The sequence below is a fragment of the Lactuca virosa genome, chromosome 2 (assembly GCF_052849685.1).
Source record: "Lactuca virosa cultivar CGN04683 chromosome 2, Lactuca_virosa_CGN04683_v6, whole genome shotgun sequence".
NCBI classification, from domain to species: Eukaryota; Viridiplantae; Streptophyta; class Magnoliopsida; order Asterales; family Asteraceae; genus Lactuca; species Lactuca virosa.
In genome coordinates, this window is record NC_136427.1 from 208,858,855 (window position 1) to 208,886,052 (window position 27,198).

The 27,198-nt window shown below is 36.1% G+C and overlaps 2 protein-coding genes across 3 annotated transcripts; one reads left to right on the plus strand and one right to left on the minus strand.

Annotated features, from left to right (window-relative positions):
• The first annotated feature begins 9,823 nt into the window (after positions 1-9,823).
• On the plus strand, positions 9,824-12,197 carry LOC145160104 (Regulator of Vps4 activity in the MVB pathway protein). The gene is made up of 7 exons (XM_079079212.1): positions 9,824-10,021; positions 10,108-10,240; positions 10,529-10,632; positions 10,724-10,895; positions 10,982-11,122; positions 11,219-11,343; positions 11,441-12,197. Exons 1-7 carry the CDS (start codon positions 9,930-9,932, stop codon positions 12,060-12,062), a joined length of 1,389 nt encoding a protein of 462 aa, XP_078935338.1. The 5' UTR covers positions 9,824-9,929; the 3' UTR covers positions 12,063-12,197.
• A 353-nt stretch (positions 12,198-12,550) lies between these two features.
• On the minus strand, positions 12,551-15,459 carry LOC145160105 (protein S-acyltransferase 10-like). 2 transcript variants are annotated; one of them, XM_079079213.1, is made up of 11 exons: positions 15,211-15,459; positions 14,981-15,095; positions 14,626-14,700; positions 14,444-14,512; positions 14,201-14,338; positions 14,033-14,066; positions 13,827-13,936; positions 13,454-13,540; positions 13,276-13,359; positions 13,130-13,195; positions 12,551-12,868 (listed from the first exon to the last, which is right to left on the minus strand). In XM_079079213.1, exons 1-11 carry the CDS (start codon positions 15,293-15,295, stop codon positions 12,730-12,732), a joined length of 1,002 nt encoding a protein of 333 aa, XP_078935339.1. In that variant the 5' UTR covers positions 15,296-15,459; the 3' UTR covers positions 12,551-12,729. The 2 variants fall into 2 exon arrangements, with proteins under 2 accessions (XP_078935339.1, XP_078935340.1); XM_079079214.1 differs by having other exon boundaries at positions 12,623-12,914.
• Between the last annotated feature and the right edge of the window lie 11,739 nt (positions 15,460-27,198).

Below are 27,198 nucleotides of genomic sequence, written 5' to 3' on the forward strand. Positions count from 1 at the left end.
CAAAATCCCCCTCGAAATAACACCGGTCTTCAAATCCGCAAATGAATATCTGACAAACCCGCTTCGAATACCCATCATTCTCCCCCTTTTTATAATAAAAAAATGATTATAAAACCCATTAAGGGTGAGAAGCGCCCGAGGAATAAACTTCACAATACTCCCCCTTGATGTGTACAAAAAATGAAACACCAAAAATCTTGCACGGAAAAACAATCACGAAAAAGCCACAAAAAATTTCCAATTTATGAAAATTTTTGACTTTTTGAGTGAAAGTTGCAAGATTTTTAAAAAACCGGGTAGAAATTGTCACTTTCTGAAACTTGCAAGGACCCATTGCGCCAAAAACAGCCAAATATGCGAAACTCTAGCCCATTTGCGAAACTGGGCATAAAGCGTAAATTCGCACAAACTGTAGGGACCAGAACTGTAAAATCTTCATTTTCCCAGAAAATTAGCCCAATTTCAAAGTTGGGTACTTGTTGCCAAACTGTCAAAATGTCAGGGGCTGTTTTCGAAAATTCCTCATTTTTCTTCAAAACTAACGAAACTTGTGTCCAAACTGTCGAAAATTTGTAAATTGTGTCAAACTTTCGAAACATTAAGGGTTATTTTCGAAACTTCTTCACAAATCATCAAACTATCGAAATAATACACCAACTGTCGAAATTGGATGAAAGATGCCATTTCGTTAAAAGTGCGGGGACCATTTTTGTAAGTTTCATGTTTTCTTCTTCCCCTTCGTTAGTTTTAATCATCAGCACCCTTCGTTAGATTCAAAGCAACCCTTCGTTAGAAATCATCAGCACCCTTCGTTAGATTCAAACATAGCACCAAATCAACGAAAAAATTTTCACACTGATTAACGAAATCGAAGGTAGTCGAAGCCTCTGAATCATTCAATTCTTGACTGAATCAAAAATTCGTTCTTTGCTACAAACTCAAAACAGTTGACGACTTCCAAAAACAAATTCTCAAGTCTTCGAAACATCAAAATCTTTGATTCTTCATTTTTATACACCATCAATCCACCATCGAATATCAATTCCCAAGTCAGAATCATTCGACAGGTACATAAGTCCTGTCGACCATTTGTTCTCAATTCATGGTTTATTCTTCCTCAAATCAAACCCGATTCCGTGCAATTCTTTTATCATTAACCCCAAATCCATCGACCACACTGAACCCTTCGTACATCAACTAATTCTTCAATCAAACCTTCGTCAGTTCATCAAAACAAAACATCAATATCAGTTAACGAATCAACCTTGACTTTCATTCCAGTCGATTTTTCATTCAATTAGGCATCCAAGCCTTCGTTAACAGATCTTCAATTTAACATGTTCTTCAATCGAAATCGAAATCAACCCAATATCGACATCAATTACAATCGATTCCAAAAACGTTCCAACCCCTGGAATCGCTTTTTCCTCCAAACCAAAATATCAATAGTAAACTTCCAAAATCGATTAACCCAGTCGATATCAAGCAACAAACCAACACCGACCCTTCGAAATCAAAATCCATTAGCCAAAAACAATCTTCTATTAACATCAACATTGACATCGAATATCTTTGAAATCAAAATCAATCAACCATCGATTCCAAAGCAAATTTCGGATCGATGCACAAATCTAATGACGAACAGATGAAGTACATGTCGACTGCCCTTCGTCATCACTACAGAAACCCAAAATATGCAATCGTCCTTAAGACTAGCAAAATCGAAGTCGATTACCCAAATCAAAACTCGATACATCCATACATCAAAAGATCAATTATCAGCCTTCGCCATCGACCTCTCGCTCCAACCCTTCGTTAACAAATCTTTCATCAACTCCTTGTTAACGAAGCATCAACAACCCATCGATATCAAAATCATAGTACGTTCAATTTGTTAAACCTTTGCAATCGATTCGGGATGATCAATTTCAAAATGGATTTCAAATCGATTCAGATGATGAAATCAAAAGAAAAAACGATTTAATTGCTTATCTCGATTTGAATATTGATCTTGAGAACCATTCAAAGTCAATCACCGAATACGGAAGAATAAGAACGAATGAATAAAAAAAATCTGATTGAGAACGATGAACAGTGAAGGTTTCGAAAGTTTGGGCTCAATATGAATAGTGATCAGATTATCATTTTGGGCTTGAAACAATTAACCAATGAACTATACATTTCACTAGTATTTGAGCTTACGAATCGGATATATGAACAGTAAATTCCGAGATTCAAACAAAATGACTTGAATTTGATTTTGATCTAAACAACAATAATTGGATCAATCAATGGGGTTTGAAACGGATTAGATCCAATGAAGCAAATCGATCAAAAATGAAAAACGCAAAATATGAATCGAATCATGGACGTTTTGGAATCCATTTGAGAATTTGAGATACCTTTTTAACGAATTGAGATCCATTTGCAACGAACGAATCAAATTTAGAAGATCTTGGTTCTTTTGTTGGAACGAGAAAATCTTCGATTTGAACATTATACCACCCATTATGTGTGATGTACAACTCGTTCTTTGTGTTCTTCGTGTTCTTCATCAAACCAAGAACATCTTCAAAAGAATCACCAACACTTTTGGGTTTTGACTTCAAATTCAATGCAACCTTTGGAGATTGTTGCTTTGGAACCCAAATTTGCTTCACGGATTTAGATTTCACAACAACATTTGATGATTTTTGTGAATAAACCTGCTTGTTCTTCCATTTAATCTTCTTCTTCTTTTTCTTTCTCATCTTTTTGCATCTTGAAGACTTGATTTTGTAACATCCCGAAATTCAGGTACAACTATTTAACCCTTCTCTTTTGTCAAGTTGTCAAGATTAGCCCTTGAGTGGAAATTGTAGCAAATGAGTACGTTGGGCGTACTCATGCGCTTATTTTGGACACGGACTCGCCTATGTACGCTGGGCGTACCTAGGGTTAAGCTGGGCGTAGTTGGCCCAGGTGAAAAACCCTAATTGTGGCTTGAGGGCTATAAAAGGAATGAGATGGTCTTGTCCCCAGCCACCATCCCTCAGAGAGAAACCCTAGGAGAGCAATATTATCGTTCTAAAGCTAGTGTGTGTGAGTTCTTGAGCTAGAAAGTGCCTTTGTGTGTTAGTGAAGAAGAAGAGGAGGTTCTTGTGGAGGCTAGAAGTTGAAGTGCAAGTTTGGATCTGAGTTCTTCAGAGGAAGGAGCTTCATTTAGAGGTAAAAAGCTCAGAACTTTCCTCTTTATTTTGGTTTGGTGTTGCATGGACCATTTCTAGGGTTAAAGTCCCAAAGGTGGAGACTTTATGAGCATAAGGGACTCCATGGACCTAGATCTGTCCCATATCAGGGATATTTGTGTTATAGATCCATAAAAATTCCATCTTGGTCGTTGTTATGAGGTCATGCTTGAATTATGAGCTTTCTAGAGTTGGGAAATGGAATGTTATGGGTGTTAGTGACTTGTCCAGCCATGCAAAGGCTTAAAGTCACCAACTTTATGGATTAAGAGGCTTAGAAATGGTCATATCTAGAAGTTGGACGTGGGTCTTAACTGTTTAACACCTCAAGAGCTTAGAGTCTGAAATTGGGAGTTACGCGGGGCGTAATCCCAGTACGCGCGACGTAAGGGGTCGCGCACCCCATTTCTGTGAGGACGCCGGGTACGCCCAGCGTACATGTTTGGTACGCGCAGCGTAACCCGGAGAGTTGACTTTTGTTGACTTTTAGGGTTTGGTCAACTTTAGGGTCTTTGAGCCATGAGAGGGGTAAAATGATCTTTTACCCTTCTGAGAGTACTAAGAGAGGGAATAGTCTAGCCTTGAGGGATGTATTGATTTAGAGTGTTTATTTCATATGATTAGGCGGAGGCAAGACCAGATTTTACAGAGTTCGAGATTACCGAGTTACCCGAGGTGAGTCTTCTCACTATACATTACCTAGAGTGGTATTTATGTGTAGACCAGAGGGTCTTGTATGCTATGTGTATATATGAGATTATGTGCATTGTGTTATATGTATGCTATGTGTTGAACAGACCGGGCCGGAGGGCCCAACGATATAGACCGGACCGAAGGGTCCAACGACACAGACTGGACCGAAGGGTCCGACGAGCTATGACCGGACCAGAGGGTCCAACGCGCTATGGGACTAGAGGGTCCCGCTGAGACACATCGACCGGAGGGTCGTATTATAGCCTCGAGTGGCGTATGTGTTGTATGTGGTATTTTGGGGAACTCACTAAGCATTTATGCTTACAGTTGTTGTGTTATGTGTTTCAGGTACTAGCGAGGATCGCGGGAAGGCGCCGGCATGATCCGTACACACTGAGAGGATTTATGTATTTGAGGATCTTGGGAATTGTTTATTGTGATAACACGTGATACATAGGATTACTATGATATTTTATGAATGAAAGCATGTTTTTAAAATGAAAAATTGTTTTGGAAATTTACGTCGTTACAGATTTCATGAACAAACCCACTTTCCACAGCTTCTTGAGTTTGAATCAAATCTTTTGGAGTTTGATACTTGTGAATTTCTTGGATCACCGGCTTCCGATAAGGAATCATTCCTTCAAACGAATCACAAGAACACAAAATATCATCGGTTTGAACTCCAATCGAGCAAAAAAAAATTTCATCATGAAAATCAACTTGAACTCCTTGTTCTTGAACATCAAGAACATCCGGAACATCAAGAACGTCTTCAACAACCTTAAGAGCATGAAGATCACTTGGATTTTCAACAAGAGAAATGTATCTTTTGTTATACAAATCTCTTTCTTCTCCTTCTTTTCGGTTATCGCTTGCAACTAACTTCATAATGAAAAGATCATACAAACATTCAATCTTCAAAAGTGGTTGAAATATCAATCTTCCATGATCATCCTTCAAATCTCCATAAGAAATCAAAGTTTCTTTTGAAATCAACCCATTTAACACCAATCCATAGAATTGATATTCGTTGACTTTGTATTTCAAATCTTTAACAATCACAACCCAAGAATCATACTCCAAACGCACCATGATAACAAGAACTTGAAAATTTCTAGAGAGAGAAAGTGATTTTGAATGGGTTTTCTAGAAAGAGAAAGCAAAAATCACTTGAATTCTAGTGAATAAAATCGAATTATGAATAGAATCAAAGATGAATTCGATTTCTAGAATCCAAAAACTCTCTAATACACGAAGATCAATAAGAACATGAAGAATCACCAAATCAAGATAGCCATCAAGGATCAATTCTTGATCAAATCAAGAACACCCGCTCTGATACCAATTGTAGTGGTGTTGTTTATGATGGCATGCGCGGAATAAGAAAAGATCTAGTGAATCATCATACAAATTCAAGAACACAAGGAGTAAATAAATATGTGTAAGCTCATATTAGATCTAGAAAGGATATATAAATGGGTTTGTACAAAATTTCTCTCTCTAGTCTAACACTCCAAATGGTTCCTTCCATAATGGGAGTCACTCACTTCCTATTTATAGGAAAGAATCAACCCATTTACACATACAAAAGGGTTAGCCCAAGACTCCACATCCAAGCATGACTTTGCACCCTAACACTCATACACATTTTTGTTATCTACAGGTGGCTCCTTATTAGAGACATGCACTTAGCAAAGGCTTTCTATTTCCAAACAGTAACCCTTCTTACAAGATTCATTACATAATCTTAGATTTTAGTATGTATATATTGATGATGGTTTTCTTTAGCATATTCCTTAATTTATATTTAGATTTTGTCTAATATTTGTAAACTTAATATATATATATATATATATATATATATATATATATATATATATATATATATAGATGTATCAACAGTAGTCCATGATTTAAATTACAAGTTTAACTGTCTAATTACTCTGATCACCGATGGAATGGAATGGATCACTTCAGTCTCTTTTATTATGTTTCAATCTTTATTTTTATAAAGTTAAAGTTCATATACTTTTATTTACATAATATAAATTTTTGTATGAAAATGTATTCCATTTCTACTGGCTAACAAAACCTGATCATGGAATATTGGAATGTAATGACTCATTTTGTTACCTTTGTCTATGTTGAATTTACCTTTTAGCTGAATATGTAACTCTAAGATGATGATTTTTGAGACATTTATTTGTGGATTAATTGGGATATGTGGCTAAACATTTCTCGAATCAAAACAGAGGCGAGAGCAACTATTAAGGTTTTTTATATATTTCTTATGCAAATTATTTAGCAAAATGACAAGATTTTAGGAAAAAAAACTTGTTTTTATTAAATGTTAATCATTGCTGAAAGAGGAAAAAATTGTTTTGATTTTGATTTATTTGTTCATGGTAGGAAAGGTGAAAACAAACATAGACAAATTCACTTGGGTGGTAGTGCCCAATTGTTCATGGTGGGAAAGGTGAAAACAAACATAGACGAATTCACTTGGGTGGTAGTGCCCAACAGGTTGGTGTTCTTGTATTAATATAAAATTTTCATTTTTTTTATCAAAGTAAAAAAAATTAATATATTTGTAATAAAAATTTGATTGAAATGAGTTTAAGAAGTTGAGGTGAAAAAGGTTGCGTTGGCAAAGTAGAGAGTTGATCTGAAATATGTAAGTTTCTTTATTTGAAACAACAATGTACTTTCCAAAAAATTGTATTCTAGCATCGTACTTTCAAATTATTACTTTATCATATTGTACTTTGAAAATTTGCAAAATTGATAACTTCAAAAGTAGAATGTCCTGATAAGAATATATACTAAAAGTAGAATGAAATTGAAAAGTTATTTGTTTTGTTCATAGGGTTGATGAAACAACAACATTGATGGCAGCTCCTATGTACTACCCACCAGTTGCAACACAAGGTTACTATGGTTTACCTAACCCGTATATGTAGTTATAAATAAATTTGATCCTTTCTAGCAACTTACATTTTCAACATGGTTTTTTCTTCTGTATCATGTATACATGATGAAATTGCTATTGGAAATTGTAACATGTTACATGTATTTGAAATTTTATTCTAAAAGTAAAAGAGTAAAACACATTTCAATTTTTTTTTAACAATTTTAAACGTGATTACTAAAATACTATTAAAATTAGTATTTTAGCTTAATACCATAAACAAGTTGATATTATTTATAATATCGGTTTATAAACTTAGGTTGAATGAATGGTTTAAGAAAGGATATGTATGTGACACCTAGATTTGAACAAGAGGATGTTAGTCTTGCTGATGTGGATGTTATTTTCAGTGAAGTCGGGGTGATTATGCTCTATAAGATATAATAATGTGTCATTTTACGGTTATGCTCCTGTATTGATGGTATTTTCTTTTATAAAATATAGGATTCTTCTGTACTTATTGTGGAAAGGCAGGATGAACGCCATGCTCAACATGTCACTATGAGTGCTATTGAGCTTATTTCTAAATCTCAAGGCCTCAATCTCAGTTCTCTTTTTGAAAAAAAAAATGGTATTTTTTTTATTCTTGAACAATTTATGTTTATAAAATGATTTGAGAAAATGAAGTAAGAGTTGTAGAGGGTATTTGGGATTACTTTTCAAAATGACTATTTGAACTTTTAGCTTTTCCAAAAAGTTAAAAGCTTGAAAAGATGTTTGGCAATTCTAAAAGTCCTTTTAGAATGACTTTTTGGCAAGAAGAAAAATGAGTGATTTTAAAAGCTAGAAATTGTGACTTTTTGTGACTTTTGTCTTTTTAGTCTTTACTCCCTCAAAAGATAATCCAAACACATTTTAAAACCTTCTTTTTCAAAAAGCTATAAGACAAAAACTCTTTTTATTGAAAATGACTTTTTAGGCTAAAAAGCAATCACAAACACCCCCTTATAAAAAGTTGGGACTTAATGGGAAAAACTCATTTTCCTGACTTTCTTATCTTTATTAAAGATTAAACGACTATTTTACCCTTATATTCCAAAGTATGTCAAAAAAAAAGATTAAATGAAGGTTTTACCCTTACATTCGAAAAAACAATTTGATAGGGTACTTTTGGAGGCAAAAATCAACTGTTCGAGTTTTATATTTATAAACTATTACTCTTAAAAATAAACTGAATGGAATTTACTCAACTATTTTCATCACCTATTATGTTAAATATGTATAATTTCTTTTTTCAAAAATTAGAATCCAAAAAAATTGTGGCATTGCAAAAGACCATGGCTGATTTATTTTTATTGATAGTAATGTCCTTTCATTTATTTGTTAATTATTGATTCTTATTTTTATTTCTTCCTACTACAACATTCAATTTTCAAAAAAAATCTTATTAAGATAAAGTATGATGAAATAATAAAAGAATACATTATGATGTTCGTTAAGATTGATGGTAGAAGCTTATTATGGTTCAAATTTGAAACCCTCCTGGGCTTTTAGTCTTTGAATATTTTGAACGTGCTTTACCATATCATTGTGTGCCTTTAGCTGACAAGGTAACCCTATTAAGGTTATTTATGGTGATTCACTTGATTACTAATGTCAATGGAGTTGGGTTCTGTTTCGTGGTAAATATTCTATTTCTTACACATAATTTACTATTTCCTGCAATCTTTCCTAATTTTATGCACTTTTTTTTCTAGGTATCCCATGTACAAAATCCCTATGTTCCCATCTTAACAAAATCATGATGCCAGTTCTTGACTTTTCGTTCTCTTTCAACACCGTTAAAAAGTATCCCTCAATCTTTATGTCTGCTTACTTACTAACAGGGGTCATAGTTTTTTCGTATAAAAGGGATAAAAAGTTGACACTAAAAAAAATTGTATATGATATTGTGATCCTGGTGTGGAAGGTGATAAGTCAAGCATGACTGAATTTCATAACGTTGGGTAGCAAGATGTAACCCATACAAATTTAGGCAATGTACTTTTTTGAAGTAATTAGAGGAATGGAATGTTGCATTCCACAGGAATCAATTTGTTACGCTTGATTTATAATGGAACGTATTCATTTAGTTGTGTTGATAAGCTTCTTACAATTTCATTTTCCGCTTTCGGATCTCCTCAATTTTCCACACACAACTGATGTCCATCAAATATGGAGGAATTTTTATGTTTGTGTATTAAATCCAATAATGAGCCATCCACCCTGTTAACAAATCAATACCACGCAAAGTGGGGTTCCTCATCTAGTTAGCATATTAAATAAGGCAAAGTTTAGGTAAAAAAAATTGAATTACAATATCATGACATTTTTCTAAAACTTCAAATTCTAACGGAAAACACATCGATCTTAACACAGATGCGATCGATGATTTAGACGGTAAATTTTCCGCTGAAGATGTCCTTTAGGTCTATCTAAGTTTGGTAATTTTAATTTCCATGTTTTTATTTTTACATTCTAAGTTTTCTTGGGGGTTTTTATTTGTTGTAATTTTCGTTGAAGTTTAATGAAATTTTAATTTTAAAATAATTTGATTATTTTTAATATAAATTAATTTAAAGAAAAATAACATGACAAGTATGACAACTCATATCATGTAAATGACAAGTTTTTGTTGTAGTGTGGCAAATCTGATGTGACGTCTATGTGTTGCAAATATAAGGATAAAATTGTTATTTTCTTTTTATTCAGCCCAACAAATCGGACCTTTAATCAAACAACATAATTAATCAAACAACCTAATTTCAATAGTGACAGAGTCAATCAGCTTCACACCCAACTGAAACAGCTTCAGACCCGGTATTTAGTAGGCTTAAAAGCTTCCTTAAGAAGGAATAGGAATCCGAACCCTGAACTTCGTAAACGGAAAAGATCCGTTTCTTATTCCTGTCGCTATCAATAGTGGGCTCTTCTCATCAGGCCACGTTCCTCTTTTCTTTCCGTTTTTTTAATTAATTCCTCCCGACCGTTGCACTTGCACACAAAATCCCATACAAATCCCTCTTTCTCTCTCCCTCTCAACTCACCACCATTGCAAGATGAGCATCACTACCGGAGCCAAACGCAATTGGAAGAAGGCTGCGAAAGTCACTCTTGCTCTCTTTTTCACAGGTTTCAACACCTCCAAATGGTCAGATCTTCGTTTTCTCTATCTTTTAAAGTTTCTTTAACAAGTTTTCACCCTAAATAAGTGTTTTTTTTTTTGAGAAATTACAGCAAGACGGCGGCGAAGTTGGCGGTGGCTCGGATAAAGCTTCTGAGGAACAAGAGACAGGTGGTTGTGAGGCAGATGAGACGTGATATTGCTATGCTACTTCAGTCTGGTCAAGACGCCACTGCTCGTATTAGGGTATGTTCGTTTCTTTTCATATTTTACTTTGAAACCAGAAACCTCCTTGCCTAGCTTTCTTTTTCTGAAATTGATATTTGAACAATGTGATGCGGAATTTGATGCTAGGATTTAGGGTTTGTTGGCTTCTAATCTTGAAACAGAATGCATTAGTCTGACTTTTCATTGTCAAATTGTAATCTTTAAGATTACTATGGATAACTACACCAAATATTTTCTTGATTGTAGAATCATTTTTGATTAATACACCAAACGAAATAGCTGACATGAATTTTTTGGCACATCAAGGTTGAACATGTGATGAGAGAACAGAATATTCTAGCTGCTAACGAGTTTATTGAGCTCTTCTGTGAACTAATCGTGCAAAGACTTACAATCATCGCAAAGCAAAGGTACATTTACAGGAAAAAATAAAACAATTTATCATTTCATTTGTATACCATATCAGCAAAATCACTCACTGTTTTGTGCTCATATGTTCAGAGAGTGTCCAGTGGATCTAAAAGAAGGGATATCAAGTTTAATATTTGCAGCACCCCGATGTTCTGAAATTCCAGAATTGGTTGCACTTCGGGACATTTTTGAGAAGAAATATGGGAAAGATTTTGTTGGAGCAGCTACTGATCTAAGACCTGATTGTGGTGTAAATCGAATGGTGATTATATTTATAAATCCACAATTAATGAATGCCTTGTTACTTGAAGATGATAAATAATTTATGTTATTTTGTGTTCTTTTCAGCTTATTGAGAAGCTCTCTGTTAAAACCCCTCCTGGTGAAGTAAAGTTGAAAATCCTAAAAGAAATAGCCAAAGAATACCAAGTTGAATGGGACACAACAGAATCTGAAACAGAACTTCTCAAGCCACCTGAAAAGCTTATTGTGAGTGTAGTACTTTATAGTTTATAGTGTGTGTGACACGTGTTTGTTACACTCCATTTCATGTTTTTTTATTAATATTGTCTTATTTTTCTGCAGGATGGACCACAGACCTTTGTGAGTGCTTCCAGCATGCCTGTCAATTCTATGTCAGAGCAATTTGTTCAGCCTGTGAATCGTACATCGGATCAGTTTATTCAGCCAAACAACCCACCATCACGCAGGTAAAATGCAAGAAATAGCAAACATACTTTCATTGATTTGTTTATTAAAAGTAAATACTATTATTGTATGCAACCCTTTTCTCTTTTGTTGTTCCAGATACTCGGGTAATGGTCAAAACATGCAATTCAATGACACAAAATCAGCTGCTGAAGCTGCTGCTGAGTCAGCAAAGATGGCAATTGCAGCTGCAGAAGCAGCTGCATACTTGGCAAACAAAGACTCACATCAGTCAACTAGTCAACCACATGGACTTGGTTCAAGAAACTCTGACAATTTTGACTCCATTGATTATGCGAAAACATCAAGACAGAGTTCTGAAAGGTCTCACATATCATCAGCAGTAGGTGATACAACTACTACTAATACCAAGGGGGATCAAAGGAGATACAGTTACAATGCATCTGGTGTGAGATTTGATGAATCAGATTGTGAGATAGATGATAGCAAGCTCTTCAGAAGGCACACAATTAATACTGCTGCACCTCATAAAGTGTCGTCATCTTTGAAGTTTGATGAATCTGAGTCTGATTATGATGAAGAAATTGAGATGGATCATGAGCATGACCACCGGTCTGGTGGTCCACCAGACCGGCCTGCACCAGGTGCACCCGCACCGCCTTCCGGTTATATGAAACAAGGTCAGCGGGTGCATCCGAAACTCCCGGATTATGATACACTGGCGGCTCGTTTTGAAGCTCTCAGGCATCATAAACCATAGGCTTAAAAGATTGTTTATTGAGCATTTTGGTAAGTTATATGAGGAAATTACACTATACTATGTTGGTAGAATATCAACTTTCCTTTTATTATGGGTTGGTTGCTTCTTTTGAGTTTTCATTATTCGTTTGTTCAATATATCCATCCATCTACATGTATGTATGCAGCAAGTATTAGCCCTTTAGTTGGCAAAATAGATAAAAATATCGGTATACTTTTAGTACTTTAAAACAATTAACTTATTATTGTATATATTAATATCAAGTTATGTTAGTTTGTAATGTCAAGATCATGGAAACAACAATTTGGAGAGTGATGATGTTTTCGTGCGTTATTGGTATTAGTGTAAGGTCAAGAATTTATATCAGTTTATTACTTTAAGCCTATACAAATCCTTCAAGTTCATTAATTACATATTATGGGGAAAAATTTAAGAATGTTGCTATTAATGAAGGAAATGTAAATACATAGCTATTATGGGTAAAGAAATGATCCAAGGTTCATGAGTCGCTTCACATAAGAATGTATCATAACAAATCAAGAATCAGAAAGAAAAAAAAATGAAGTCACAAAAAAAGTGTCTATAGTACAATATATCACAGCAAACTAATCCAGCATATAAATATAATCAGAGCAACATTTACAAAATAAAATATCCAGAAACATGTCTATGGTATTGACATTTGATCTACTCCCTGTGAAAGAGGTAATGCTTCCATTCTGTAATTGCTTGTTCTTGCACAACAAAAATTGTACAAGTTTCTGCACACTCCTTTACTGAATGGATGAACCCTTTCAGGAATCGATCTGCACATTTATTCAGACACGTGTTTCATCCTTTTTGCTATAAGTTCTGAAATAATTGCATAAAAGAAGACAAGAAAACTTAAATTTTAGATCGTATCAAAAAATTGGTCAAAATGTGTTGAATCTTTTATGCAATTAACCTCTGGCATTATTATAACTTATAAGCGTGTTTATACAACAACATTTCACAATTTTCCAATTTATACAAAAAACTTTCACTTTAGGACCAAAAGATGAGAAAGTTTACAGGTTCAAACTAACCTCATGTAGTGTATACGTCTTCGTCTCACCAGCTCATATGTAGTTTGATTTGTCATGATTAAATAACTACAAAAGCAAATACAAATTGAAGTTACAAAAGCAGAACATATGGATATTTTATTAGTGTTACAAAACTAAGTACTTACGTATGGAATATGAGAAGGAGAAAGAGAAATATCAGTGAAATTGCCAATATAGACAGCATTATAATTACGAATATATCCTTCACCCTGAAAGAAATGAAAATGTCTAGCGATCAAGCTCAAAATTTTAATTGAAAAGTAAGATAAAAAAATGAGTACACATGTCAAAGAAAGAACTAACCATGAGTCTTTAACATGATCATTGAGGTAATTAATGTACCATATTCCAGTCCAGATGCATAAAGCGAATTCCTCAAATATATACCACCTGTCAATCATTACACAAATAAAACATATTCTTAAATTAGTTCCCTTAATTGCATGAGTTCATATATAATGTGGTTAACTTGTTATAGTTGCATAATGAACTTTTTTCTTGAAGCAGAAAGTCAACAAGAGTATTTTTTAGACAAAGGGAGTTGAAATATGAAACAAGTCAAATGACTAAAAGATTTTACATGGGAAAGTAAGATTTTATCTGAATCCAAGGTAAAATTTAGCACACAATTAATCGAGTTGAGTATAAAATGTAAAAATAAAAAAGATGTACACACCAAAATCGGCAATGGTTGCCTTGTCCTACACATGTTCCCAGCCAAACACAATGATGATCAAACTGAAGAACACATTTTTCACAATCATGGCAATGCTTTGCTCTTGGAGGCTGCAATAAAGTTAAACTCAGACCATATTTTTTGTTGTTGACACATCAGCAAACATGATAAATAATGTTAAAAAGAAATGCAAACAAGAGAGAAACCTGCACAACATTACAGAAAGAGCATGTGCAAGTCCTGAACAATAAAAACCAATTAAAACATTAAGCCATGATTTTTGGCTTAACCCATTAAATCAAGAAGAAACAACATAATAGGATCTTTAAACATAATTAAAACATGATAAGAAAATAAAAACCAATCAAGTCTACCTGACAGCTGTCCCACTTGGATACAAATCCATCACCATCTTTGTCCAGTTCATTCTATTATTCCCTAAAATGTTTTCTCCCCTCTGATTTCCATCGAATGTCACAACTACACTGTCATTTTTTATTGAAGCAGGTTGTCTTTGCTTGATCATTTACATAAATACAAGAAAAATGGTACCACTATTAGATAATGTGTTACCTTCATCAATAAAAGAACCAATAAAAATCAAAAAGGGTGCTTACTTTGAAGTCTCTGATGCCCTTAATGAGGCTTCTGCCCTAGCAAATTCTCTCATTTCATCAAGCACATACCTAAAGCATATACATGACTGTTATACATAATCCTCAATTTAATCTAATGCAAATCCATGATAAATTTAACTTATAACTTCATATTTCTATGCTTTATGATTGTTATGACTTACCCAGGTGAAGAACCAGATGTATAAAGATACTGAACTATGGTAGCCACAAATAACAATAAATAGCATATAGTGGACCTGCAGAAAAGAAACAATTCCATTTAGAACAGTATGAGACAACCGATTTATCCCATTGAGAATAGATAGAGAAGCTTCCAAAGTTAACAGCTTTTTTAGCTTCCAATTGAATACAGAAACAGAATAAAGAAACCGAATGATTGGCTAACTACAATGCGTAATCATAAATACTGTACTTTGCCAACGAGTTTCATAAGTCGTAAGACAGGTGAAATTAACAATCAATTACCAACGAACCCTACTTTGCTAATAATGTATAACGAAATGTGTGAGTGATTACCAAGACAGTGTTTTCAATTTCTCCATGAATTCACTGTCGAAGATGAAAAGAAAACCGAGGAAAACAAGATGAAGCACCACCAGCATCAGTTGCATACATAACGCAGATCTTTTAGCTGTAACGAAAATCACACATCCAAAAACACAATTCCAATGCAAAATCATTACTTAGGTATATAGTCACATAGGAGTAAAACACGTAATCACAAAATAGAAGCTTGTAATTATTACGGGGATCAGAGAGACAGGGGATCCACTTGGAACATCGATCAGAATAACTATCCGATGGGTCTCCGGAGCTACCTAAAAAACTCATCGCTTTCGTTCAACTCGATACTGGATCCGAACCCTAAAAGAAATTGCTGGACCTATAAATCTTGCATATCTGGAACACTCCAACGGTTCTCGAGAGCTCAGAACATAAACGTGTTAAACGGAGAGGATGAATGCTCGGTGAACAGAAGTCGCGACTCGAGAGGGAAGTATTATGGATTAGTTGTACTTTTAGTCCTTTATATTAAGCAGCGAAGTTGTATTGGTCCTTACACTATGAGACTTTTCGCTCTCTAGTGCTTAAACTTTTGCTTTATAATGATAATAAGATAATATTAACTATTAAGTTATTAATCACTTGGCAATGCCCATTAGGAATATTAATATAAACATATATTGTAACTTTTATTTTATGAAGTACTGAATTTGTAATTTCGTAATTTCTTTTAAAACAGGTCACGTATCTTCTGTATTAGTATCTTTATATACTTACCTTTATTTTATCTTATATAATTTTTGTATACTTATCTTTATGTGCATCTTTATCTTTATCCGTATATAATTTTATTGTGACATTGTCGAATTTAAATATGAAAGTAATTTGACAAATTTATAATAACCAGTTTTTTTTGTATATATACTCAAAAATAGGGGTGATCATTTGGATCAGATCGGTTTTTCGGTTTTATAGAAATTGGTGGATCTTGAACCGGATCTGTTAAAACTCATCAGACCTAGGGCGTGTTCGGCACGGAGCTTTTGGGAGCGTTTGAGAGCTTCTAGCTTCTAGCGTTTGACAAAACGCTCCGTTTTGAACAGAAAGCCTTATTTGGCACTACAAGCTTCTAGCGTTTAGTTTAAACAAAACGCTTCAAATTCAAATGCTACTTCATGTAGCGTTTAACAAAACGCTACAAGCTACAAGCTACCCGCCACCTGCTGCAAGCTACCCGCTACCAGCTAATTTTGCCGAACACGCCCCTAATTCTGGTCTGATCCGATTAGAAAGTCCAAATACTTACACGGTCACCTTAATCCAAAGTTGATTATTTTGTCCATCGACATAATATTCACTTTAATCAAACACTTAAAACCACCACAATAGTTAATATGAAAGATCCAAACATCATTTGGAAACTATTTCGTTGAAACTTGACTTTGATTTGTCATGGTTTTATTCTATATTAAATATTTATAATCGTAACGTATAAAGCTATTTTATATTTTAATTGTACATTTTCTTATATGCATAAATATAATATTATTTTACTTCACATATAGTATATTCTACCAACGTGATCGATAAAATTATTGGTGTTGAACAATCGATTTTTGTGACCGGTAGACAAATCTTAAGCGAGCATTCGATGCTTAGTGAAATCAGTGATTGGATCCATTAAGTTGGGAGTACTTAGACTATGTTCTAGTCCAATTCGGTTTTGGGAGACGTTGGTGGGGATAGGTTCGTGAATGGTTGAGAACATATTGGTCTTCTATTCTTTTTAATGGAATCCCGACATCAGAATTTTCATTTTATCGCGGTCTTGGGCAAGATGACAATTTATCTCCTTTTATCTTTATCTTTGCAATGGAAGGTCTTAATATTACAATTAAATATGTTGTGGAGTCAAAGTTAATTAGAGGGGTTTGTGTTGAAAATTCAGAGATAAGATTGTCTCATTTGTATTATGTTGATAATGTCATATTGATATCATAATGGGGTCAGCAATATATAAATAACATCATCAGTGTTTTAAAATATTTTTATTTAGCTTCGGGTCTCAAGCTAAATATAAGTAAATCAAATTTGTTTGGTATTGTGAATGAGTTGGAGGGTATGGCTAGATTGACGGGTTATACGAAGGAAATGCTTCGATTTAAGTACCTTGATCTTCCTGCTGGATCGAGTATGGTTGAAAAAAACTAATTGGATTGTGGTGTTAGATTGATTCAACAAACGGTTGTCTACTTGGAAGGTTAATCTTCTTTCTATAGGTGGTCGCTTGACTCTCATTAAATCGATGGTGAAAAGCCTTGAAATTTATTATTTTCTATATACCATAAACGATTTTTAAGACTTTCAAAATATTAAGGGCAAACTTTTTATAGGGAGGTAATGATGAGAATAAGAAGTTGGCATGGATTAAATGAGAATCATTTTTGACGTGTGGGGAGAATAGAGGGCTAATTATAGGCAGTTTAAAAGCATTCAATCAAGCATTATTACAAAAATGAAGATGGAGGTTGCATTATTACAAAAATGAATATGGAGGTTGCATTATTACAAAATGGAGATGGAGGTTTATGAATGATGAAAGTGCTCTCTGGGTAAAGTGATAAAGGTTATACATGGTGATGAAGTCGGGTTTGTGTACTTGGGTAAACCAGTCAAGATTTAATGTGTGCGGTCACGTATTATAGGTTAGATTAACATGCTACATGATGGTAACATTATTCCTATCTCGAACATATAATACAAAGTTGGAATGGGAGATAAGGCACACTTTTGGATCGATCCTTGGTTTATTTTGGTATAATGGGAAGATAAAGAGATGAACTATGGAATTCAGTTACAAAGAAATTCAACATGAAGCTTTCTTGGGAGATCAACCTTTGAAAGATCAGTTTTATTGGTTGTTTAGAAAGGACTCGGGTTCGACGTGAAAAGTTAGAGATCGGTGGCGAAATGATATGTGGTTTTGGAGTTGGATTCGTCCTTGGATGAGTCGTATAATTGAAGAGAAATTCTACTACTTACTTTCATGTTTCACCCGGTTTCGAATCGCTTCATTATTCGGGACGGTGGCCCGATCATTAGTTATCATAAGGCTTAGGGCCTTGGGGAAGAAAGGATTTGGCCCTTTTCAGATGTGGGTGTTATACTCTAAGTGATCCGGGTGTTCGATGGTGTTTCGGAGCCCAAGGATATAATCTTAATTTAATAACTCGGTCCTTTATGAATTTTGGGTTTTGGTTCAGGAAGTTTTAAGGCTAGGGTGAGTTGTTAGAAGTGTAGGGCTTCTCGTCACCTTTCCGTGGATATAAAGTTCGTCGGAAACGGACTTAGAACGAAGGAGTTAGGGCCAAATGAAGTTTTGGGTTTTTAAAGGTTCAATGAGTATACGGGGCGTACTCGTTGTGTACACGAGGCGTAATGGCTAAGCTGGTTGCGGGTGGTCTTTGAGTATGCCGAGCATACTAAGGGGTACGCGGGGCATACTCCCTTCAGCACCAAACCCTAAATTTGGGGTTTTACCCCTATATAAGCAACATTATATCATTCCTCTGGACATTTTAGGTCAGCCTCCATCCCCTTTAGCATACATTGAAACCCTAGAGTGCCTTGAGTGAACTTTGGAGCTTGGAAGAGTGTTTATGGCGGTTTGTGTAAGAGAAGAAGAAGGTTGAAGACTCATTTCTTGGAGAAGAGCTTAGAGATCCAGTGTTGGCATCTTCATTTCGTGACTTTGGAGGTATAAAGTCCCTATCTTGTATACTCATTGCATGGATATTCTTTTGGGGTTGTTTATGGTCATTTTAGCCTTTTTCGGTTGGTCCTTGTGAGCTAAGGTTGTTTCAGAGGCTTAATCCTATAGATCTGGACGTTTTAGGTGTCCCACAGGCATAAAAATGTGATCTTTATGGTTTATTTGGATTCATGCATGTGTTAAGACCCCTCATTAAGCTCTTTTGAGCTCTAGAGCCCCATTAAGCCATGCATGCAAGTAAAGTTGCCAACTTTACATGATAAGTCATCCATAGGAATCAGATATGAGAGTTTGGAGTAAAGACTTAAGTGGTTAAGTGCTTAATGGAGAAGAATGGGGTTCAGGGGAGTACGCTGGGGGTACCCATCTGGTACGCTGGCGTACTGGCCACAAAGGGTGTACGTTGGGTGTACCAGCTGAATACGCAGAACCTACTTGGCATGTTTGACTTTTCTTGTTTTGTTGACTTGTTATCTATGGATCGTTGACCAGAAGTTTGACCAGGGTTGACCTTTGTTATCTTGAACCTTTAAGGATATTGGGCCTCCTCGGGTAGGCCCGTGATGGGTTTGGGCCTAATTTGGATATTTGGGCCTTATTGAGCCTTGTGGTGTCATTTCAAGTTTGGGCTATCTTTTAGGCTTGGTTGCTTGGGGCATTGTTGGGCCATCTGAGAACAAGTGTTTTGAATTAGCGAAAAGTTAATGGGCTTTATAGTAAGGCCCATGTAAGGGTTTAGGCCCAATTTGGAAAATTGGGCCATAAGTGGGCTTCGGATGATTATTTGGTTTGTGGGCCTTTTTAATAGTGAGTTTGGGCCTTATCTTGGACCAAACTAGGTGAGGGGTAAAATGGTCTTTTTACCCCATATATGGATTGTTGGATATGGATTGGAATCCAAATGTTAATTAAATGTTATTTATGCTTGATAGCGCGAGGATTCTAGCGGATCTGCGGTCAGAGATTTATTTGTGGGTTCTGCTGTTGAGGTGAGTCTTCTCACCATATCCACGGTCGAAGGCACCAAGGCCGGCCCATTATCTGGTTATGTAGTAAGCTAGTCGTTATGTGATACATGTTGTGTTCGAGTTGAAATATACCCTAGGGTGGGACCCACTGTGATATGTTCGGGTTGAAATATACCCCAAGGCGGGGCCCACTGTGATATGTTCGGGTTGAAATATACCCCATGGTGGGGCCCACTATGATATGCTTGGGTTGAAATATACCCCAGGGCGGGGCCCATACTTGTTTTTGGGTTGGGATGAACCCTAGGGCTGGGACCATTTGTATGATTCGTATGTGGTATTTTTGGGAACTCACTAAGATTTGTGCTTACAGTTGTTGTTTATGGTTTCAGGTACTTCCGGTTCGAAAAGGGAGGGCCTGGCTTGATCGCAGCGCATACACCCATATTTTTCGCAACCTTGAGATTTTTGAATTGTACTCTGATAATTTCTTTTAGGGTTATTGTCACTGTAGCCCAACAAAGTTACGTATAATGGTTTAAATGGTCCCTCCTGACTACTTTTTGCATTTTAAGGCCATAAACTTGTGTTTTACCGATTGGGAAAGTCATCTTACCCATTTTAGAAGGTTAACTTGCCTCGTCACTTGCCATGTATACATATGAGTTAATCCATTGAGTCAATACCGAGTTGACTCGATGACACAGAAGTTGGCACATGCAAAGAGTAATTATCGTCTTTAATTTCCACCAACACCCCAACAACCTTACACTGTCGATTCGATTGAGTCCCAGGCACAAGTCTCGAATTATAAGGGGACATACGCATGTGGGGTTTGAAGTAAAACAACTCTCAAACTTGTTTACCATATTCGGGCAAACAACATCTGGAAGAACCCTTAAAAAGCAACAATGTCGGCTCCACCACCTTCACCCGACTCTTTAAATTCTGGTGAAGACATCAACACAATGTGATCCACTCAATCTTCTGTGATTGTGGTCCGAAGATTACAGAAAACCAAAGTGAAATGAAACGGTTGAAGGAGCATCTTGGACAAGAGTATATTGTTTGAATGATCGACCACATCAGTCTCCAGCACAAGCTGGATGACCACGATTAGAAGTTTAAATTCATTGGTGTTGCTATGGGTGGCATGATGGTGGGGATGCTCTTATTGCTGGTGGTTGTGCTCCATTTCGTTGTTAAGCTTGGGTGATGGGTTGATTTGCAGCTAAGGTGGTTCGTGGTTAAGAGGTTATTAGTATGTAGTACTTCTGTTTTTTTTTGTGTGTTTTTTTTTTGGCGAAATATGTAAAAGACCTCTCTAAATGATAGGCATTTTGTAAGTGAAATCCAATGATTAATGAAAGACCTGTCTAAATGATAGGCATTTTGTAAACTTGGATGATGTTCTTTTTTCATTGTTTATGTTCTTATTTACTTGTTAATTTTCATTGAATAATTCGTTGATAGTGCAATAGTAATGGGAAAAAGAAAAAAGTGGGGATGTTAGCGACCCTACGTGCCTTGCACAGTGGGGGTAATATAGTCTTTTACACGTACTACCCTTTCATATATACCAAGTTGTTTCATTCTAGCACATTGTTTTCTTCTTCAAATACTCTCCACTGTAAAGATACATAATAAAGAACATGGAATGTGGATGTGGAGCTGAGGCTATAATAAAAACATCACGTACTACCAATAACCCATGAAGGCCCTTTTATGCATGCCCCAAAAAGGTAATTTACCATTTATTCAATTTCTGATGTTAACCCTACTTTTTTTAAGATGTATTAATTTAAGCAAATAGTTGGAATCAGGATGCTCGTCCAGGTTTTATAGCTTGGGTTGATGAATTGCACTGCAACGATGAAGGTGTGATCATAATTGGGTTGTTTAAGTCGAACAAAAAGCTTCAAGCTGAGGTCTTTAAGTTGAAGGTTTACCTAATATGTAGTTGGGTATTTTTTTCTGTTTAATAATGTACAAGTTGTAATGAAGGTCAATTGGGTTTAACTTGTATTGTACTTTCTTTTGGTTTGTATGTTTAACTTGTAATGTACTTTGATGTGTTTTGTATGAACGAATTATGAACAAGCAAATTATTGGACCACTTGTTATGTAACTTGTAATGTACTTTGATGTGTTTTGTATGAATGAATTATGAACAAGCTAATTATTGGACCACTTCTTAAACACACCAAATTTCTCAAACAACATAAGTAGTAGAAACAAATAAACAAGTATATATGTTCCTCTAATAAACAATGTCAGTTAAAACACAACCAAGTTAAAACATAACAACTTGTCCAATTCCAAACTTAATAACCTACTACAACCCAATTCCAAACTTAACAATTAAATCCAACCAAACACAACCAAGTTAAAAGATAACAAGTTAAACGAAATAAGTGATGGGTTTTAGGTAAAACAAATAAACTAGAAAAACAATTCCTAAGTTCACATGCAACCTACTTTGGATCTATGTTTTAACTATTGAACATATAACTTTGAATTGCAAAACAAGAACCCTAGAGGAGAGAGGCTATTTTCGAAAATAGTAAACTAGGGTTTAGGAGTTACATACCTTTCAATTGTTATAGCAAACAATTGATAATCCTCTTGATCTTGATCTTGATCTTCTTGGAAGCTTAGCACCACAAATGTAATGCCTCTAATGGAATCACACCCAAGAACTAGCAAGAAGGAAACTTGGAGGAGAGAGGATGGAGAGAGTATGCAATTTCGGCCTTAGGGTTTCTTCCAAAGAAATCAGTGACCAAAAACATGAACCAGGAGGCTCCTTATATAGCTGAGGGATCTAGGGTTTAAGGGAAACCCTAGTTATCCTTTGCTTAGGGCCTAAGCAAACCCAAGGGCCTTATCCAAGCCCCTATGGACGAAATTATTAGGGTTTCCCCTAAAGATTTCGTCCACCCTCTTCCAAGGGGGTTCTAGAGCCTTCCACTCAACTATTAGATAATTGCAAACTAGTCCCTGCACCTTATAATTAATTCTTTTAACCCCAAAATCAATTCTGATTAATTTCTGGCTAACAATTAATTAAACATAATGATTTCTAATTAATATATTAATCCATTAACATATTAATAAATCATTTATATATATATTAATTTATTAATCTTATAAATTAATATCTCTCATTTCATAATTTCCTTGTCCAGTTGCTAGGTTGAGGGCAACCCAAAAGGACTGTGCTGCTATCAATTCAAGTACATACCAATTATAGTTATGGGCTTAGACACCTAATCCAACAGTCTCCCACTTGGATAAGTCTGTAACTATAATTGCTAGTATGCCTTCTAAATTTGACCAACAAATTGTAGCTTCCAAAAGCTGCTGCCGAACTCTGACCCAGTCAGTTACGTGTCCTAAGATAAGTGATCATATAATCCTTCGTTCTGCTAGATATCCCTAGACATAAGACATGGAATGTAATCAATCTCTTTGTCCAGAATCTATGTTTCCCGATTCCTGATTTGTGATGATGTAGGACTTCTAATTGAACACATCAATTTAGTCCTGGCTGGGCCCAACACATAAGTCAACACCAAATCATCGAGGGGCCCACAGATATCGCTTTTCCTGTTAGGGCAAAAGGAACGAATAAACGTTGACTCATATGCTTGTATCTTTTACTCATCAAATTATGCATGACAATACGTTTTATAACACCAAGTTACTGATGCGTTTTCGTATCACCAATGCACAACCGATTTGTAAATTACAACTCATATATCTTCTTTTCAAGATTATAAGATATTATCGTCTCAGTATTACTCGTGATGAATTCCATGAAGTAATACTCTGAGCGAGGGTTTATCCAATACTCAAATCTCAATTTCTGAGTACTCATGAACGTTGCAGCAATTCTATTGCCATGTCTATCTTTAGACAATCTGCAATCCAATTCATGACAGTCTTAATTCACTACTTACTTCCAAGAGTACGAGCGACTGTGGAGTTTGAATAATCTCATTATTCAGGAAGTAAAACATGCAAAATATGAAACACAATAATAAACAATTGACAAAAGGTAGTAGCCAAACTTATAAATAATACTTTATTATTTAATCACCAAAAGTCAATTACATTTACTTTGTTACAAGTTTCAAAAACTAATCTAACTACTAAAACTAATATCATCTTTCAGTCCTATGCTTCGAGAATGCTGAATATGCTTAGCCCTACTCAGACCCTTTGTGAGAGGATCTGCTGGGTTATCTTCAGATGACACCCTCTTTACTATAAGATGGCCTTCTTCTACTCTATGTCTGATGAAATGGTACTTTCTGTCGATATGTCTGGTCTTACCATGATCTCTCGGTTCCTTTGTCAAGGCAACCGCTCCTTCATTATCGCAAAACAGTTCCATAGGCTCCTGGATGGTTGGAACAACTCCGAGATCCCCGATGAAGTTCCTCAACCAAGCTGCTTCTTTCGACGCTTCACTTGCTGCTATGTACTCTGATTCACAAGTAGAATCAGCCACCGTATTTTGCTTGGAACTCTTCCAAGTAACTGCTCCTCCATTCAGTAAAAACACCCAGCCTGACTGAGAACGGAAGTTATCTCTATCCGTCTGAAAGCTGGCATCACTGTAACCGTCTACTCTCAAAGTATCACTGCCACCAAGCACAAGAACCCAGTCCTTTGTCCTTCGCAAATACTTGAGTATATTCTTAACTGCTATCTAATGAGCTCTACCTGGGTTTCCCTGATAGCGACTGACCATGCTCAAAGCAAATGCCACATCAGGGCGAGTATATGTCATAGCGTACATGATCGATCCGACAGCGGAAGCATAAGGTACACGACTCATGTCATCTATTTCAACATCTGTACTCGGGCATTGAGTCTTACTCAATTTGGTATTGCTCTGGATAGGTAGCTCTCCCTTCTTGGAATTTTCCATACTAAACCTCTTTAGTACCTTATCCAAGTATGTGCTCTGACTAAGTCCAATTAGTCTCTTCTTTCTATCTCTCAATATTCTAATCCCAAGAATATAGGCAGCTTCTCCAAGGTCTTTCATGGCAAAACACTTTCCAAGCCAAGACTTAACTTCTTTCAGGGTTGGAACGTCGTTACCAATGAGTAATATGTCATCGACATATAACACCAGAAAAGTTACTATACTCCCACTAGCCTTGATATACACACAGAACTCATCTTCACTTCTAGAGAAACCAAATTATTTGACTTTCTCATGGAAGCAAAGATTCCAACTGCGAGATGCTTGTTTCAATCCATAAATGGATTTCTCAAGCTTGCACACTCTATTGGGGAACTTTGCATCAACAAAACCCTCTGGCTGACTCATGTAAACATCTTCAGCCAACTTCCCATTAAGGAAAGCAGTTTTGACATCCATCTGCCAGATTTCATAATCATGAAAGGCAGCTATGGCGAGCAATATCCTAATAGATTTAATCTTAGCTACTGGTGAGAAGGTCTCATCATAGTCAACCCCTGGGGTTTGAGTGAAACCTTTTGCAACCAGTCGAGCCTTGAATGTGTGCACATTTCCATCCATGTCTGTCTTCTTCTTGAAGATCCATTTGCACCCAACTGTCTTACGACCTGGTGCACTATCAACCAAATTCCAAACTTGGTTGTCATACATGGACTTAATCTCGCTGTCCATTGCCTCTTTCCACTTGGAAGCCTCTGGGCCTTCCATTGCTTCCTTATAAGTGACTGGTTCATCTAAGTTTACCAGTGTTCTGTCACTTATGAATGTGTCACCATCTGAAGTAATATGAAAACCATACAACTCAGGTGGCACACTCACCCTAGTGGATCTTCTAAGAGGTAATGAGTTATCGATTGGTTCAACAGGAACTGTTTCCTCTGGTTGAGTGCTAGTGTCATCTAAGGTTCCTTCATTGGCTGACTCTTGAATTTCTTCAAGGTCAATAGTGCTCCCACTGTCCTCTTTGAATATGAGCTCTCTTTCAAGAAAGACTCATCTTCGTGCTACAAAGACCACGTTCTCACTAGGCCTGTAGAACAAATATCCAAAAGACTGCTTTGGGTAACCAATGAAAACACATTTCTCACTTCTAGCTGCTAGCTTGTCGTGAGTCTCTCGTCTTACGAAAGCTTCACAACCCCAGACTTTAATATGTGCTAACGAGGGAACTTTCCCTGTCCACATTTCGTGAGGTGTTTTGGCAACCTTCTTTGTAGGGACAAGATTTAGGATGTGGGCGGCTGTCTCTAAGGCATACCCCCAGAAGTGAATAGGAAGCGAAGCCCGACTCATCATAGAACGAACCATGTCTAACAAGGTTCGATTGCGCCTCTCAGCTACACCATTTAACTGTGGTGTCCTAGGAGGAGTCAATTGTGAGACTATCCCACATTCTTTCAGATAGTCGTTAAACTCGATACTAAGATACTCCCCGCCTCTATCGGATCTAAGTATCTTTATCTTTCTGCCCAATTGATTTTCGACTTCATGCTTAAACTCTTTGAACTTTTCAAAAGTTTCTGACTTATGCTTGATCAAGTAGATATATCCATATCTGCTATAATCGTCAGTGAAAGTCACATAGAATCGATTAGCATCTCTTGTAGTTGATCTGAAGGGCCCACACACATCTGTGTGTATGAGATCCAACAGACCTTCACCTCTTTCACAAGACCCTGTGAATGGTGATTTTGTCATCTTTCCCAAAAGACAAGATTCACACATATCATCTGACTTTAGGTCAAATGATTCCAACACTCCATCCTTTTGGAGTTGGGCTATGCGTTTCTTGTTAATGTGTCCAAGACGACAATGCCACAAGCATGCCTTGTCTACACTATTAGACAAGTCAATATTAAGTACACTATTTCCTAGGCTATCAACACAAGTCACTGTTTCATACACACCATTACAAGGCAAAGCTTCAAACATAAAAACACCATTCTTATAAACAGAAATTGAACCATTCAAATCATTAAAAGAATATGTAAAACCTTGTCTGAACAATGCATGAAATGAAATAATGTTTCTCATCATCTCAGACGAATAGCAACAATTTATTAAATCTAATCTAACATCATTACTAAGCAGAAGCTGATAAACTCCGATCTTGGTTACTGGTGAAGACTTTCTGTTTCCCATGATCAGGTTTATCCTTCCTCGCTCTATCTCCTCACTTTCCTTTAGACCCTGCAAATCAGAACAGATATGAAAACCACATCCTGTATCAAGGACCCATGAACGAGAAGATAATGAGTTATTAGCAGAAATAGTGTAAATACCTGCCGAAGATGGCTTCACTTTGCCATCCTTGATATCTTGCAAATATTGTGGGCAAGATCTCTTCCAATGCCCCTTTTGGTTGCAGTAAAAGCAAACTGCCTCTTTTGGATCAGAAACATGGGGAGTGGAACCATTGGGCTTAGCCTTTGGGCCATTACTAGATGACCCAGCTTGAGCCTTGCTCTTCCAGTTTTGCTTGGGAGGACCT